This window comes from Leuciscus leuciscus (genome assembly GCF_965113295.1).
Source record: "Leuciscus leuciscus genome assembly, chromosome: 5".
Taxonomy (NCBI): Eukaryota; Metazoa; Chordata; class Actinopteri; order Cypriniformes; family Leuciscidae; genus Leuciscus; species Leuciscus leuciscus.
Window position 1 is genome coordinate 33118966 of NC_138729.1, and position 15595 is coordinate 33134560.

The following is a 15595-nucleotide window of genomic DNA, read 5'->3' on the forward strand; positions in this document are numbered from 1 at the left end:
GGCTGAGCCGGCAAAATAGAAGCAGAAAACTAGGAAAGCATTGTCGGAGGAACAGAGAAAGAGGAAACGGCAGACTGACCGAGCGAGGAGTCAAGACACGAGTAAACATGATCGGACCTGCATTTTCAGAATGGTGAGAAGCTCAGATAGCTCTGCTTTAAAAACAAATACAAGGTTATACATATATAGAGCTAAACCAAACCGAATTCATCATTCTACAAAAATCAAAAGATTCTTAAATATTTGTACTTCTCTAAGTAAAAGGGTTTATGATTTAGATAAAAGGGCCTTGGATGCTGTCAATATGTTGATACTGTTAATAGTTGAACCAAATACACATTCCAATTAATAAATAAATTGTATTAGCCTTACATAACAAAACATCAAACCAAGTGGAAATTATTTTCTTAGAAGAAACAAAAGCACAAACTAGGGCTGCACAATATATCGAAAAATTATCGTTATCGCGATAAAAGTATATGCGATATCTGTATCACAGAGAGGTGCGATAAATTACATTTATCAGGGCTCCAGACTAACTTTTTTTATTAGGAGCGCTGTAGCCCCTGACTTAAAATTTTAGGAGCGCAAGCAGAAAATTTAGGGGCACATCTTAAATCACCTTGCAATGCAATTATTCACATTTCCCCCAAAAATAACTGTATTACTGACAAATGCTTTGATAATAAATAGACTTAACGTACAGAAATTACAATGTGCAGTTTTATTTTAAGTTCACAGGGCTCCAGACTAACATTTGAGGGCAGCGGCACTAAGTTCTACAGAAAGTATCTGGTAGCACTGTGGGATGACAAAGCACTGAGCTTAATTTGAGGTGTAGATAAAATTAACTTGAACTATTATCATTCATAATGTCTTAATATTAATTCAATAGCAAAATGAGTGACAAAATAGATATTAGGGATTGAAAATAGCCAATAAGCGCCCTCAGCAGCTATGTTTACAATGGTAATTTAATTTTATTTATTTTTTTAAATAAGTGTGAGTTTTCCTACTTCTTGAAACTTTTAGTTTTATAAATAGAGACAATCTTTAAAGGTTGAACAAAAAATGTTTTGGTCAACACATTAAAAATAACATTTAAATATGATATTATAGTTTTGAAGTGCTGGAAAAAGATATGTGTAGGCTACTGTTATAACCACAGTATACCGTTACAGTTAGTGTTACTACATTAAATCCATGGTGAATGTTGCTGATCTGTGGACCTAAAGCCTTCTATAACTTGTTCGTTCATGGCACATGTTTCTCCTGGTTTCCACGTTAGCGCTGTTTGATCTGATATGGTTTATAACAGAGAATTCTGCGTTGAATCTGAATGTTTCTCACTGGATCTCGCAACGATGTTATTAATTCTGTCGCGAACTCAATGGATTTCTTCACTGGATGTCCACGATGTGACGGTGTTGCGTGATCGAGATCCGCCCGCGACTGGCGAGAGAAGCTCTGCGCTGTCTATTATTGGTTCGAACTATTAAACGGTCCGTGACGCAGAAATGAGTAGCGCAGTTTTTTTCCGCTTTCATTTTGTTTTGATTTATTAACATGTTACGGAATACTCTATGCTTGAGGCTGAGAATGTGTCTAACTAGCATATTGTGTTTAAACTGCGAAGTGCCTGCACTGTCTGCAAACTTCGTTTTCCCCGCAGTTCTGGGGTAGCGACTGCAACATTCGCAGTTCATTAAGTTCGTCTCCTTACAGTACCTCAACCAGCTGAATTCTCGCAGCCAGTCTTCCCGAAAATGGTGGGTTCGGGCCTTTATCACCTCACAAACCTCTGATTCTGAATCATCATCCGGCTGTGTCTGTGACATTGATATTTGTCTCCGTTCCCACGGACGTTTACGCGCGCTCGATTATCTCTAGGACCCTCCCCCTCCACACATTAGCCAGTTACAGTGGCCATTCCCAATTCTTCTCACACTCATTGGCCTGCCACACATTCCGGATTCACTGACGCGCCCCTTCCGTTTAACGTGTAAAAACAAAACAAATTTACTGGTCGCACATGTGCGACTGGATGAAAAATTCAGTCGCACACTCTCAAATTTTGGTCGCAAAATGCGACCATTTGGTCGCAGTCTGGAGCCCTGTTTATTTTATGTGCCAAGCATTTGTGTGATGCATGCATGCATAGGTTGTTTATCCAAATTCGACCAATCAAATGTGGCCTTACTATCTTTATACCCGCCTCCCCAGTAGGTGCTATTATGCTATTGGCTAGATCGGGCCCAAAGGGGAACCTAGTGGCTCAGAGCAGAGAGTGGAAAATAAAAACTAATGGCGGGAGTTGAGACAAGCGAGGAAAATGACAACAGCGAAGAACCTGTGCTTAAAGAGAACTGTACGTCTGAAATATGGCAATATTTTTACTTCAATAGAGAAGACGTGTCATTAATGAAGGTACTGTGAAAGGGGCTGTTCACATATCGCGTCTAAAAACGCATGGAAAGCGTGGCCGCGCCGCTATCTCCTTCTTTCCACAAGCGCTTGCGTCTGTCGTTGCTATGCAACCATGACCTGCGTGAGCTTGCGGAATTCTGAAAAGTTGAGATGTTCTCATCTCGTCGCGGCATAGACTTAGCCTGGAAAAATGTGCTTCCATTTTGAGCGCCCTTGCATTTGAAATAACGAATTTGCACGCGCAAAAAACGCGATGTGTGAACATAAGTGACGGTGTCACTAAGTCGTGCCGAAACATTTTGGCCACGTCGAGAGGAAACTAATCTCCACAGTCATCTGGAACGCAATCTCAGGGAGCTATATGAAGACTTCAAAAAGTGTAAGCCCAAATCTACCAAAACTGCTAACGAAATGCCAAGTAACAATAACAGAGTCTCACAGTCAATCATTAATCAAAGTGTTGCATGTGTAACGTTAACTCCTCCGAAAAAACTGAGATATTCTTCTGAAGATCAGAAGAATATCCATTAGCCTACCTGTTTATTTTAGTATGATCATTACATATATAAATGATTAATTTTTTTATAAAAAATAGCATTTATCTAGGGAAATGTTATATCGCAAGAAATATCAATATCGCAATACTCAACAACAATATCGCATATCGCATATTTTCCCAGTATCGTGCAGCCCTAGCACAAACACACGTCTGAAGTTAAAAAAATAAATTTCACCAAAAAAAGTTTATATTTAGGTCTATAAAAGTTTGTATTTCAATTGTTAAAAAATTCATACAAAAGAAGTGTGGACATTTCGGTGGTCAGGTGCTAGTGGAACATAGCTAAAGTCTTCATCTACAAAAATTCACCTTGACACCACTTATTTACAAGTTATTACAAAATTACAAGTTATATCTCAAAAAAGTAAAGTTAGTTCTGAGAAATGGTCTAGAATCATTTGTGTATAGATGCCACTTGCTTTAATATTTAGTTTTTTAATGCAATGAAATTCATACACTTAGTTTATTTTTTGTTTTTAATTTAAATTTAAATTTAAGAAGCAGACAGTGTAGCATGTTTTACACCTTACTGCATGTTTGAGTGTAAATCAAACCGTAACAGGCCTCTGTATAAGGTGTCAGCCACACATTAACAGGTTCTTGAAGGTGCATGCCTTACAGAGTACACCCACATTAATGCTGCTTTCACATGCTATCGGAATTATCGTAAATATGAGTTTCCTAGTTAAAAATTGGACATGAACGTCCTCTCAAGTCATATTTTACCACTGGGAAGCTCAGGATAATCATAATACCCAAGTTCCCATTGGAGGATAATATGCACTACAATTGCTCTTTCTCTCTGTCTCTCCTACTACCTCTTTGACACGTACTAAAGCGGAACACAAACACTCCATTACAATTGCCTTGTATGGTCTTTTTTCCGCTGATGTCTGGCTTCAGGTAAGCTGTATACATAGCGGACCGAGGAAGTCTTTCTGAATGCCAGAGGTGATATTGAGCAGGACTCATCTCATTTACTCACTCCATGCTTATATGGGACTTAATTGTGCATGTCATTTATATAAATCACTCTATAATTTTTTTAATAGAGACTTAAACACACTGAATTCTGCTAAGTTCTGCTAACGTCTGGTTAGTGCATTTCTTTTAATGTGTAATGATGATTTATGAATCTGTTCCTGAATTTGAGTACACATAAATCTGATGAGTAAGTAAATGTGTATGTGTGTTGTTGTTCTTGACTTCCTAAGAGTGTTGCCTTCCTATTTTTTCTCATTGCTATTTACAGAAACAGCCAAGCAGAAGCAATGTTGGTCAAGGTATACTCCGTAATCAATGAAGAGTGAACCTTGGAAACTAATTCAGTGGTTGTAAACATCTGGGAGGAATGAGCAGCATAGAGTTATATGGGAGGAAAGGGCTTGAAGGCTTTTGTTGTTGCAATACCACCAAGAGTCTGCCAGTTTCAGCAAATGTGGATTGCCATTAAAAATGCCCCAAGGGACCTCCATCAAAGAAAAACAAGGGTCGTCGGCAACAGAAAGACACTGACATGAGCCACACAGACTACACTGGAGTACTTTTCAGTGAAGCAAAATTGCAAACAAGAAGTGACACACCAGAGTCACCTGATTTTGGTGCAACTTTTTTTAGTTTAGTTTTTTTTAGCTTTGAATGCTGTTTTTCCTTTTACAACTGCAGCAGCAGGCTAAACTGTGGTAAAGCAGGCCAGACAAAAAAAAAGCAAAAAATTTTCCACAACAGACCTAGATATACTATATTTAAGAAAATAGAGTGAAGAAAAAAATTCTATTGAAAAATTGAAGTCTGCAGAGAAGACTGTTGAAAACGATTGTATTGAACAACAACCATTTTCAGTCTGGAGACATTTAGCAGACAACACAGCTTTACAGCTGTCAAAGTGACCGAATTATAGGGAGGTTTTCTTTACTTTCTTAATCTGTCTGGCAAACAGCATACCACAGCACCTTCAGATAACAGATTTTCCTCTGTCTGTGCTCTGTATAGGCTACATCTAATTATAGTGTGTGTCAGTACATTATCAGTGGACTTTAATATAATGATTTGAGGCTCACTTTAAATACTTGCGGTTGAAAATGTTCCTTATAACCTAATGGCAGCAGTGCGTGTCAGAAAGTGGAGTGCAGTCAAGAAGCAACAACACATTATAAGTGGTCTCTTGAAAACTAGCTGATTAGAGACCAGTTTTGTGGTTTCTCTTACAATGGTGGAAATCACATACTGAAATGAGGACATCGGTCCAGAGTCGGAGTGAGAGGCAGTAAACCATGAGCTCTGGTTCAATCAGCATTCCCCAAACACTCAGGAGCAGCCAGGAATGTGAAAACTACCAATTTCCACAGGATCAGACTTCCACAACCAAATCAGGGTGAGCAGTTTTTCTTTATTTTGTTTCAGCTTGCATTTGGTCTTACAGCTCAGGAAATGGCTTGAGGTTTGGACCATGACCAGAGCAGAGCTCTCTAAAGCTATACGGCCTTCAGTCACTGCAACAGAACAAATGACCAACGCAGAAAAATTATACACTATACGTAGAAAGAAAATTGTATTCAGCCATGGCTGTCCGATACATTTTTCCTAATCATGGCCAAATGTATTATTAATAATAATAATAATTATTATTATTATTAGGGCTGGTTTGACAATATCATTTTCTTAATTAAGTCTTCATTTTTTATTTTTTAACTGATATCAAATCACTTAAAAGATCAATATTTTAGCCTATGCTGTTTTGTGTTGTAACACTCCTGCCATCCAATTATCATAATAAGCTTTGTGCTTTTTAACTTTTGATTTGAAACAAGTCTCAGCTTTCAAATTCTGTCAATTTTATCACAATGCACATAAATCGATCATCTCTTCCTCTTTACTCCTAGTTATAACTCTTTACTCCTAGGTATGAAATAAACATGCATGGACATCAGAAGGTATTCTGAAAAAAACAAAAACAAAAACAGTTCAACATATTGAAATGTCTCATGCCTCATGTAAAGGCTCAATCAGTGTTCCTACTGTGGAAAGATGTCAATAAAACGAATTGTAACGTTGTAATGTTACATTTACCAGAAAGTCATTCAATGTCCATAGCTTGTTAGTCACCTAAAAAAAAAAATTCTAAGGTAGAGCTTTTTGCTAAATATATGCATTGGCTTGCCATGATTGAAGGAAATACTGGTTATACCCGTTATGAGGGTGTGGCAAGCAGGACGAGGCAGAGGGCCGTGGGAGAACGGCACGAGGCCGGTGGCGTGATTGATAATGAGCGACACCTACGCGACGCACCGGTCTCGTATCTCTCACGGAGGAGCGGAGGCATAAAAGGAGGAGCGGCGACGGTGAAGGACGAGAGAGGCCAGGCCTGGATTTATGTAGTGTCTTGTTATATGTGACAGCAGTCGTCCGTGAGGGGCTGCTGTCTTTACTTTCATTTTGTATTTGTTTATTTTACGTTTATTAAAGTCTTTGAATGTTCACCGGTTCCCGCCTGCTTCTTCCCATAACATCTAACCTTGCTACACTGGTGGCGAAACCCGGGAGGAAGGAGGGACACCCTGTCGGAGAGCCCTCGCTGCTGAGGGGGATCGCGGTGCTGAGGAGGTCAGGCAGCAAAGGAGTGGTGATTGCCGATGGCTGCCCGAGGCGATGGTGCTGGAGCGATTGAACAGCAGGTGGGACGGAGAGCTCGCTGCCGTGCTTCTGGGTCAAGGAGAGGTGGCTGCCGTCCGAGAGGGAATGGAGGAGTCGCTCCCGTTCGCCGTGGGCCGGAGCCTGTTGCCGTCAGCTAAGATGGGGGCGGAGCAGGGAACGTGAGACTCGCTGCCGGCTGCCCTCGACTGGAGGAGCCATCACCGTCCACCAGGAGGCAGAGGAGCGTCGAGCCGTCCCCCAACGATGTCCAGTACCATCGCATGGTACCGCGAGTGAGTCTCTCAGCTGGCTGAGGACCGAGCGGCAGTGTGTCCGGGAACACCGGTATGACATTTTTGATACCAGTTTAAAGGGGGAATATTTCGAGCAACACTTACTTGACAAAAACCTTCTATAGATACAATATCTTCCCTGCATAGTTTACAGCTATTTAGTTGAGAGAAATTTTGACATGTACTGTACCTGATAAATCCAAATTAACCAATATTGAATCAAATTGAGTCAAGATAGGAAGTGGCCAGTGAAGTGGCATGTTTAGACTAATGGCGCTTTTCCATTACCAGTACCAGCTCGACTCGACTCGACTCGACTCGCTTTTCGCTCCGTTTTCCATTGCAGATAGTCTCCACAATAGTACCTGGTCGTCATAGCGACGCCGCAGGAAACTGCCGTGACTTAATCTTTTACGCGAGACGCGCAAGACACACCCGCTACCCACACACACAGGACAATGGAGGAAATCGAGTGTATGCTGTTTTTGGATGTTTTTGTTTTTGTTTTTTATTCAGGATACTCCGTCTGGCGCGTGCAATGATGACGCAGTGAATAGTGACGATTCTCTCAGACCAATCAGCAGTCTGCCGTGTTTTCACGTCACATTTTAGTATCGCCTCAGCTCGCTTAGAACCTCGCCGGAGGTGGTACGAAAAAAAGTACCTGGAAGCAGGTACAGGTACAACTTTTACACAGTGGAAAACCAAACAGAGCCGAGTCGAGTCGAGTCGAGGCGAGGCGAGCTGGTACTGTGTAGTGGAAAAGTGCCATAAGAGCAGCATTCCCAGGAGCTACTGGTCAATAATGCACTGTTTGCAGAGTCTCTGCAAATGGAGAGCTTCAACTAGACTAGCTTCTTTGTCAAATGGTAACATCTAGACTTAGGGGTGTGCCACAAATCTTGGGCTTCCCCTCCCTCACAGACCATGAGATGGGCCCTGTCCACAAGTAGTGAGGTTGTGCTCAAACAATGCAAACGTTAAACCAGTCAAACCATGATACAAACAAGAGGGATGCAATTCTAGAATGGAGCACTGTTCTTTAATCTTTCTTTTGCTTCACAGGAAAGCAGTTGGACTGACAAAGGCCGTCTTCCCACTGCCTCTCAGTCATGTCAATCAACACTGCTCTCATTTTCTGTCTGAATCAATAATAAACATTGAAATGTATGATGCATTGATTGTTTCCTGCTTCTGTAAATACATTTAGGCCGCAAACTGTGTACATGATGCTTTTATGCGGCTTCTATGCGGACCAGAATAGTTCTACATAATAAAACTGGCTTATAATGCTGTGAGTAACCCCCTCCCATTTAGGGCCAGGACCCCCCCTCACCATGGGGCTGCAAAGGTGTCTTGTATGCCTATGTCTGTAGCATGAAAGCCTACAGCATGAAATACAGTGCCCTCCACAATTATTGAACCCCCTGGTAAATATGATCAAAATTGGCTGTAAAAAATAAATCTGCATCGATTATCCTTGTGATCTTTCATTCAAAAAATGTGCAAAATTCTAACTTTTCATTGAAGTAAAAGAATTGAAAGTGGGGGGAAATCACATTATGAAATAAATGTTTTTCTCCAAAACACGTTGGCCACAATTATTGAAACCCCTAGAATTTTTTACGAGTAAAATATCTCTGAAGTATATTCCCATTAATATTTACCTTTTTTAGTACACCAGGGTGACTAGGAACATGAAACTGTCCAGCTATGACTTCGTGTTTCACAGGAGTTTAAATATGAGGAAACACAAAGGCCAAATCCCCTTAATCATCCATCACAATGAGTAAAACCACAGAATATAGTTCTGATGCGTAGCAAAAGATTGTTGAGCATCACAAACTAGAAAGTGGCTGTAAGACAGTAGCTAAAGAATTGAAAATCCCAATTTTGACCATCAGGGCAATAATTAAGAAGTTATAACCAACTAAAGATGTTATGAATCTGCCAGGAAAAGGACGTGTGTCTATACTGTCTTAATGCATGGCGAGTATGAAAGTTTGAGTGGCCAAAGACTCTTCAAGGATCACAGATGGAGAATTGCAGAGATTAGTTGAGTCTTGGGGGTCAGAAAGCCTAAAAAAAAAATTATCAAACAACCCCTACATCCCCACATGTTGTTTGGGAGGCTTTAAAAAAAAAACTCCTCGCTCATCCAAAAACAAATTCCAGCAAATTTAATTGTCAGACACGACTGGATCTTCAAACAACACAGGGTTCTGTGGTCAGATGAGACTAAAACAGAGCTTTTTGGCAGCAAACACACTAGATGGGTTTGGTGAACACAAGGATAAAAAGTACCCCATGTGTACAATTTAATATACCATTGGATCTTTAATGTTGTGGGCATATTTTTCTGCTGGAGGTCCTGGACTTCTTGTTCAGATACATGGCATTGTGGATTCTATCAAATATCAACAGATAAAAAATCAAAACCTGATGCTTTCTGCTAGAAATCTTATAATGGGCCGTGGTTGGATCTTCCTTCAGGACAACGATCCAAAACAAACATCAAAATCAACACAAAAATTTGTTGTGGAGCACAAAATGAAGCTTCTGCCATGACCGTCCCAGTTCCCTGACCTGATGAGTGGAGTGAACTGAAGAGGAGAAGCACCAACATGGATCTGGGAATCTGAAGGATCTGGAGAGATTCTGTGTGGAGGAATGATCTCTGATCTCTTGTCAGGTGTTCTCCAAACTCATCAGGCATTATAGGAGAAGACTCAGAGCTCATCTTGGCAAAAGGAGATTGCAAAAAGTATTTAATAAAAAGGTTTCAATAATTGTGGCCAACGTGTTTTGGAGAAAAACATTTATTTCATAATGTGATTTCCCCCCACTTTCAATTCTTTTACTTCAATGAAAGGTTAGAATTTTGCACATTTTTTGAATGAAAGATCACAAGGATAATCGATGCAGATTTATTTTTTGCAGCCAATTTTGATCATATTTACCAGGGGGTTCAATAATTGTGGAGGGCACTGTATACATCTATAGCACCCTGGGCTAATGACCTGTCACTCTTATTCTGTATTCTGATAGATGTCATGAACTGTGATTAAGTGTGGCAATGTCCTACCCACCATGGTCTCATTAATCACTATGTATGACACAAACATTCACACACAGTAATCATGCTAGCTAATTAGCAAGAGCTGCAGAGTCTAATTTCTAAATAAATAAATAAATGCCTTAAATACAGAATACAAACTAAACATGTATATGCAGTTTTCTTGAATGTCTTAATTTAGACAGCATGTTTCTTACCCTAAAAAGCATATACTACTCAAACACGATGAGTACAGCAGGACTTTATGAATGACGGATAGGGTACTGTAATGGAAGCTATCTCCAGCCAGTGTTCTGAGAGAGAGAGTGAATGCTGTGAATTATGATGCCTTTCTCCATGTCAGGGGGAGCAGAGGGGGGCTGCAGTCTTTGAGTCCGCTCCAAATCAAACACAAGCGGATGGCTGACTCTCGCACGACTGCAGCTATTCCGTTTCCATCAGCAGCCGTCTGCTGTGGGAAAGCTATAATTACTCAGCGTGTGGAGTCACTAACTTTACCCTTGCACTCTCATGTCTTCTTTGCACACACAGATCTTTCTACATAGTGAGACACTGTCAACATGCTAGTACACTGCATGCACACATACATACAGATACCCGAGAAGACGTTAATGAGTGTTTGACTTATTGAAGTGGAGCATAAAATAAGAACAGCCAACATAAAGTTCACTATGGATGCTTTGATATATATTCTTTTGATTTTTACATACATTACACTTCTGTTTGATATATACCTGGCAATATTGTATAAGATATATTTTACTTGATATTTCTTGTTCATTGTTTGATTGTTATTATATAACAACATCATGATAGAGATGGATAGATTTTTTTTGTAAAGCTGCTCTGAAACAATGTCCAATGTGAAAAGTGCTATATTGCCATATACATAAATAAAACAGACTTACTTGATATTATAATAGTATTAATCTAAATATTATGTTACCCTGTCCTGTTGGTTATATAATGAGATTAATTGTAATGTTGTGAACTGGGTGTCACATTTTTAAAGGGTAACTCTTGCCAAAGATGAACCTAGGCTCTTTTTGTTAATCTACCCGAGTCAAACTTTCGTGTAAAAGCATAATTAGAATGGAAACGCCACTTTTAAGATTGACCGTATTTTCATTTTAGGTCAAAATGCCTTTTGAATGGGAGTGCATGGGGCACTTCTATGATAGCATCAAAATCGCTTTTTTTTTTTATACTGTTTCCGGTGGCTGGAATTTTGTCAGTTAAAAGTAGTCGATCTCCGAATGCAACATAACATGAGGAGAGTAAAAATGGAAAGCTCCTAAAGCTTGTTTCCATATAAATTCACAGATAATTTTTTTTATCCAAGTTATCATGCTTTTCATTGAAATCAAAGTCAGTTCATTAGGTTGCATTCGGAGATCGACTACTTTTGACTGACAAAATTCCCATCGGAAACACTAACTGATAAGGTGAGTCGTACAAAACCTTTTTTTTTGTAAACTTTGTGTACACAAACAATGTAGTCAATGCTCAAGTTCCTGTATAGAGCCCCTGGTGATACTTCGAGCACAGTTTTATGTTGTGTCGAGCCTTCTTAGTGTTTTAAAAATAGCGATCTTGATGCTATCATAGAAGTGCCCCATGCACTCCCATTCAAAAGGCATTTTGACCTAAAACGAAAATACGGTCAATCTTAAGAGTGGCGTTTCCATTCTAATTATGCTTTTACACGAAAGTTTGACTCGGGTAGATTAACAAAAAGAGCCTAGGTTCATTTCGGCGAGGGTTTCCCTTTAAGAAAATGTGGTTGCTTGCTATGTCAACATTAGCTTTCTGTATTCCTGCAGTGTAATACGGACAACAGGTACAGAAAATGACTCCGTCAATGACAAGATATGACACGCAGACAGGATACATGGAGGAGAATTAGGGCTGGGCGATATGGACTAGGGATGTCAATTTTCACAAATTCCCATGATCGATCGTCGTTTAAATTAACGATCAATTAATCGATTAATCGTTAGCCTTAATACTGCGATATGCGTCTACTGCAGTGGCTATGACAGCATGACAGGGTCTGCAAATGCTGCTCAAAACGCTATGTTCCTCACCAAATCAATTAGAATGGTTTTAAATATAAATAAAGGGCTAGTAGGATTGTAAAATGTTTCGATGTGATTGATAATTAAATTAATTATTTAATAATCAAATATAACTACTAATACAACGTGTCACCAACGCCGCCTCATATGCGCTTAGAATGTGTGACTGTTGTGGACGCGCTCTTCCTGGAACAACTGCACGCGCTGAATGAATCTGCTACCGATAAACTGGAGCACTTTGCTAGCACGTTATTTATCTAAAAGAAACACATCCTATATGAGATTAATCAGATATATTCAAAATAAACATAATATTACAAATTATATCTGCACAAAATGACGCAAATTCATGCACAAGTGAACTTGAACTAAGTTACGTGCCATTCATTCAGAACTACTCATGTTGTGGACGCGCTCTTCCTGGAGCAACGCGACACGGCAACTAAACCCAAATAATTTACAACGTTTTATTACAATATTGTTCTCTTTATAATGTTATGTAATATTACAGTCCCAATAGTCATTATTAGTCGTGCATTGCCGTTTGAGCTGCGCGCGCTGAAGCTGACGCTTTACTACAGAGTTAATTCTTAACCAAATGCATCCAATATGAGATAAATCAGATATAGATAGGCCTACAGAAAATAAACAGTATTACAACTTACATTTGCACAAAACAAAAGGCTGCGAATGCACACGCAAACTTACAGTCATGATGAAGGTGTAAAATGGTCCCAAACATAACTCCGGCGCGCTCGCTTTACATGTTTCGCGGTTGAGCAGCACGCACACGCATAAAGACCTGCTTAATCGATGATCGATAAGTTGTATCGATTAAATGTATTATCGACAATTAATCGATCGTCGATTAATCGTTGACATCCCTAATATGGACCAAAAGTCATATCGCGATATATTTAGGCTGAATATCGATATATGATATATATCCCGATATTTTTTCCGCGAAGTGAGAGAAAATGTTCAGTCAAAGCCAAATATGATGTCACAAGTAGTTTTATTGAAACCAACTATTTCAGTGAACAGTTGCAAAATCAAATGAATAAATAAACAGGTTTCTTCACCTAAGTTAGGGCTGCACGATTATGACAAAAATCATAATTGCCGATTATTCCCTTCGAATTGTAATTGCGATTTATTAATTATGATTATCAAAGTTTACATTCAATATATATAGGCTATAAACAAATTGTGTAAACATGTTATAATTTGCCTATATATATATATATACATACATACATACATATACATATATATAACATAAATTGTAAGAATATGACTAATAGTAAAGACTAGTACTAATAAATAAACATTAGGCCTATGCTAAAGTTATTAAATGGCAGTCCCAAACTAGTTTTTGTTAATACAATGTTGGTATGAGCCACTACAGTCATTTAAAAATATAAAAAATAACACAAAGAAAAATAGTGGCATTTTGGGGTTAATATGGAAAGGACAGTTATAGGCTACCATGGTGAATACACAATATTAACAATAACTTAATGAAACATGGAAACTGCTCCTGGTAAATAGAATGAAAATCATACCTGCATTACTTTTATTTCGTGTAATTTACAACGTAATGGCGTTGCATGCTCGTAGTTTCTTTTGCACTTGATCAGTGAGGCGATACAGCGCGCGCGCCGCCGCATTTGCGCGTGCAATTGAAGAGTGTGCGCTACGAGAACAGGATAACGGCTGACAGGACAAGAACGTTTCTGAGGTGAAAAACGTTATCTCAGCGTACACTTATGTCACTGTCTGGTAGTTCCTATTGTGCTGGGTTTTCTGAAGTAGTCATGATTCGCCTCTCATAACATAACATGCTCTAAACACGCACGCTGAGTGGAAAAGGAGGCGCGGAGAACAAGGATCACAGCGCAAATTTGAACTATATCGATATATGCGATATGGTCTAATTCCATATCGCATTTCAAAAATATATCGATATATTTTTTATATCGCCCAGCCCTAAGGAGAATGTAATCGGGGAAGACTGATATCATCAAGAGGCTCACTGGGAAAAACCACAAACGGTTGACAGTGTGTTACGGTGATACAATAAGTGACATGATTTCAGCAGTTTGGCAGGAAGCTGACAAAGTCGAAGGGTGCGGAAAATCCAGCAGCAACTCTACTGCAGTGCAGAGAGCGATCTCTCCATGCCTGCTAACTGCATTCATGCAGATGTCAAATTAAGGTCAAACATGAGCCATACAGTAAATACAGCTTTAGACTATGAGCCAGAATCAGACAGTCACAGGAAATGAAACATGAAATACTACTAGAAAACAAAGACACATAACTGCTTAACATCACGCAGGTGCTGCAAGTTCAGATCACACAAGTTTTTCCAAAGTGCTGTATTTGACCAATAAACTTTCATATTGCATGTGACATTTAAAGAAAAAATTCTAAGGCTGGGAACACACAGTCCTGATAAACACTGCTATTCAAATCCTACATTCTGCTGTAGAGCGTGTGTTGAGGAGGTTTTCCATCAATTCATCATGATATCTATAGTACAGTATCAAACATGGGTGATGTGATTGGTGTAAGAAGAGCAAATACTCACCTATTGCAGAGTCGGCTTACGGCTCCATAGGAGTCACAGTCACAGGCCTGGCAGCCAGTAGTACCGTTGGTGAAATACCCATTCTCACATTCATCACAAAGTTGACCTGTGTATCCAAGTATGCACACACACTGACCTGTGACAGAGTCGCAGGTATTCGGGTCCTCTGACCCCTCAGCACTACAGTTGCACTGAGGTCCTGTGTGGAAAAGGAGAGAAGAGAGATTGGAAACAATGTTGTCAACATAAAAAAACAAAAAAATTAAAAGTATGATTTTAAAGGAATAGTTAACCCAAAAATGAAAATTAACCCTTGATTTACTCACCTTGAAGCCATCCTAGGTGTATATGACGGAAGCTAGTTATTTTAGTCGATAAAGTTTTAAATATGGATATTTTTCTTACACAAACGCATCACTTCACTTCAGATGGCCTTTATTAACCCCCCAGAGCCGTATGGAGCACTTTAATCATGGATGGATGTGCTTTGATGGACTTCCAAAGACATCCACCCATTCACTCCCATTATAAAGCTTGGAAGAGCCAGGACATTTTTTTATATAACTCAGATTGTATTTGTCTGAAAGAAGAATGTCATATACGCCTAGGATGGCTTCAGGGTGAGTAAATCATGAGCTAATTTTCATTTTTGGGTGAACTATCCCTTTCACTCTTGGTGACCATTTTTCTTAGTAGATGCTAAAATGAGTCATGTGAGAGAATGTTTTTGCAACATTGGTGTTTAAAGGGGTCATGAATTGAGGAATCAAATTTTCCTTGAGCTTTTGACATATAAGAGGTCATCGTACTATAAGCATATCCTGCAAGTTTCAGAACTGAAAACTTCCTTGTTAGTCCAAAAACATATTTTGTTGTAATCAAGCCCAGCGAACAACTCGTAGTGGAATGTGCCTATCTATGACATGGATAGGTGAA

At 39.3% G+C, this 15595-nt stretch overlaps 1 protein-coding gene across 2 annotated transcripts in view; it reads right to left on the reverse strand.

Annotated features, from left to right (window-relative positions):
* Positions 1-15595, reverse strand: part of LOC309499414 (multiple epidermal growth factor-like domains protein 9) — a 116845-nt gene that overhangs the window by 85782 nt on the left and 15468 nt on the right. For both annotated transcript variants that reach the window (XM_082170651.1, XM_082170650.1), the window contains exon 2: positions 14660-14858. In XM_082170651.1, the coding sequence (XP_082026777.1) occupies positions 14660-14858 (199 nt within the window). The remainder of the gene's footprint in view (positions 1-14659; positions 14859-15595) is intronic.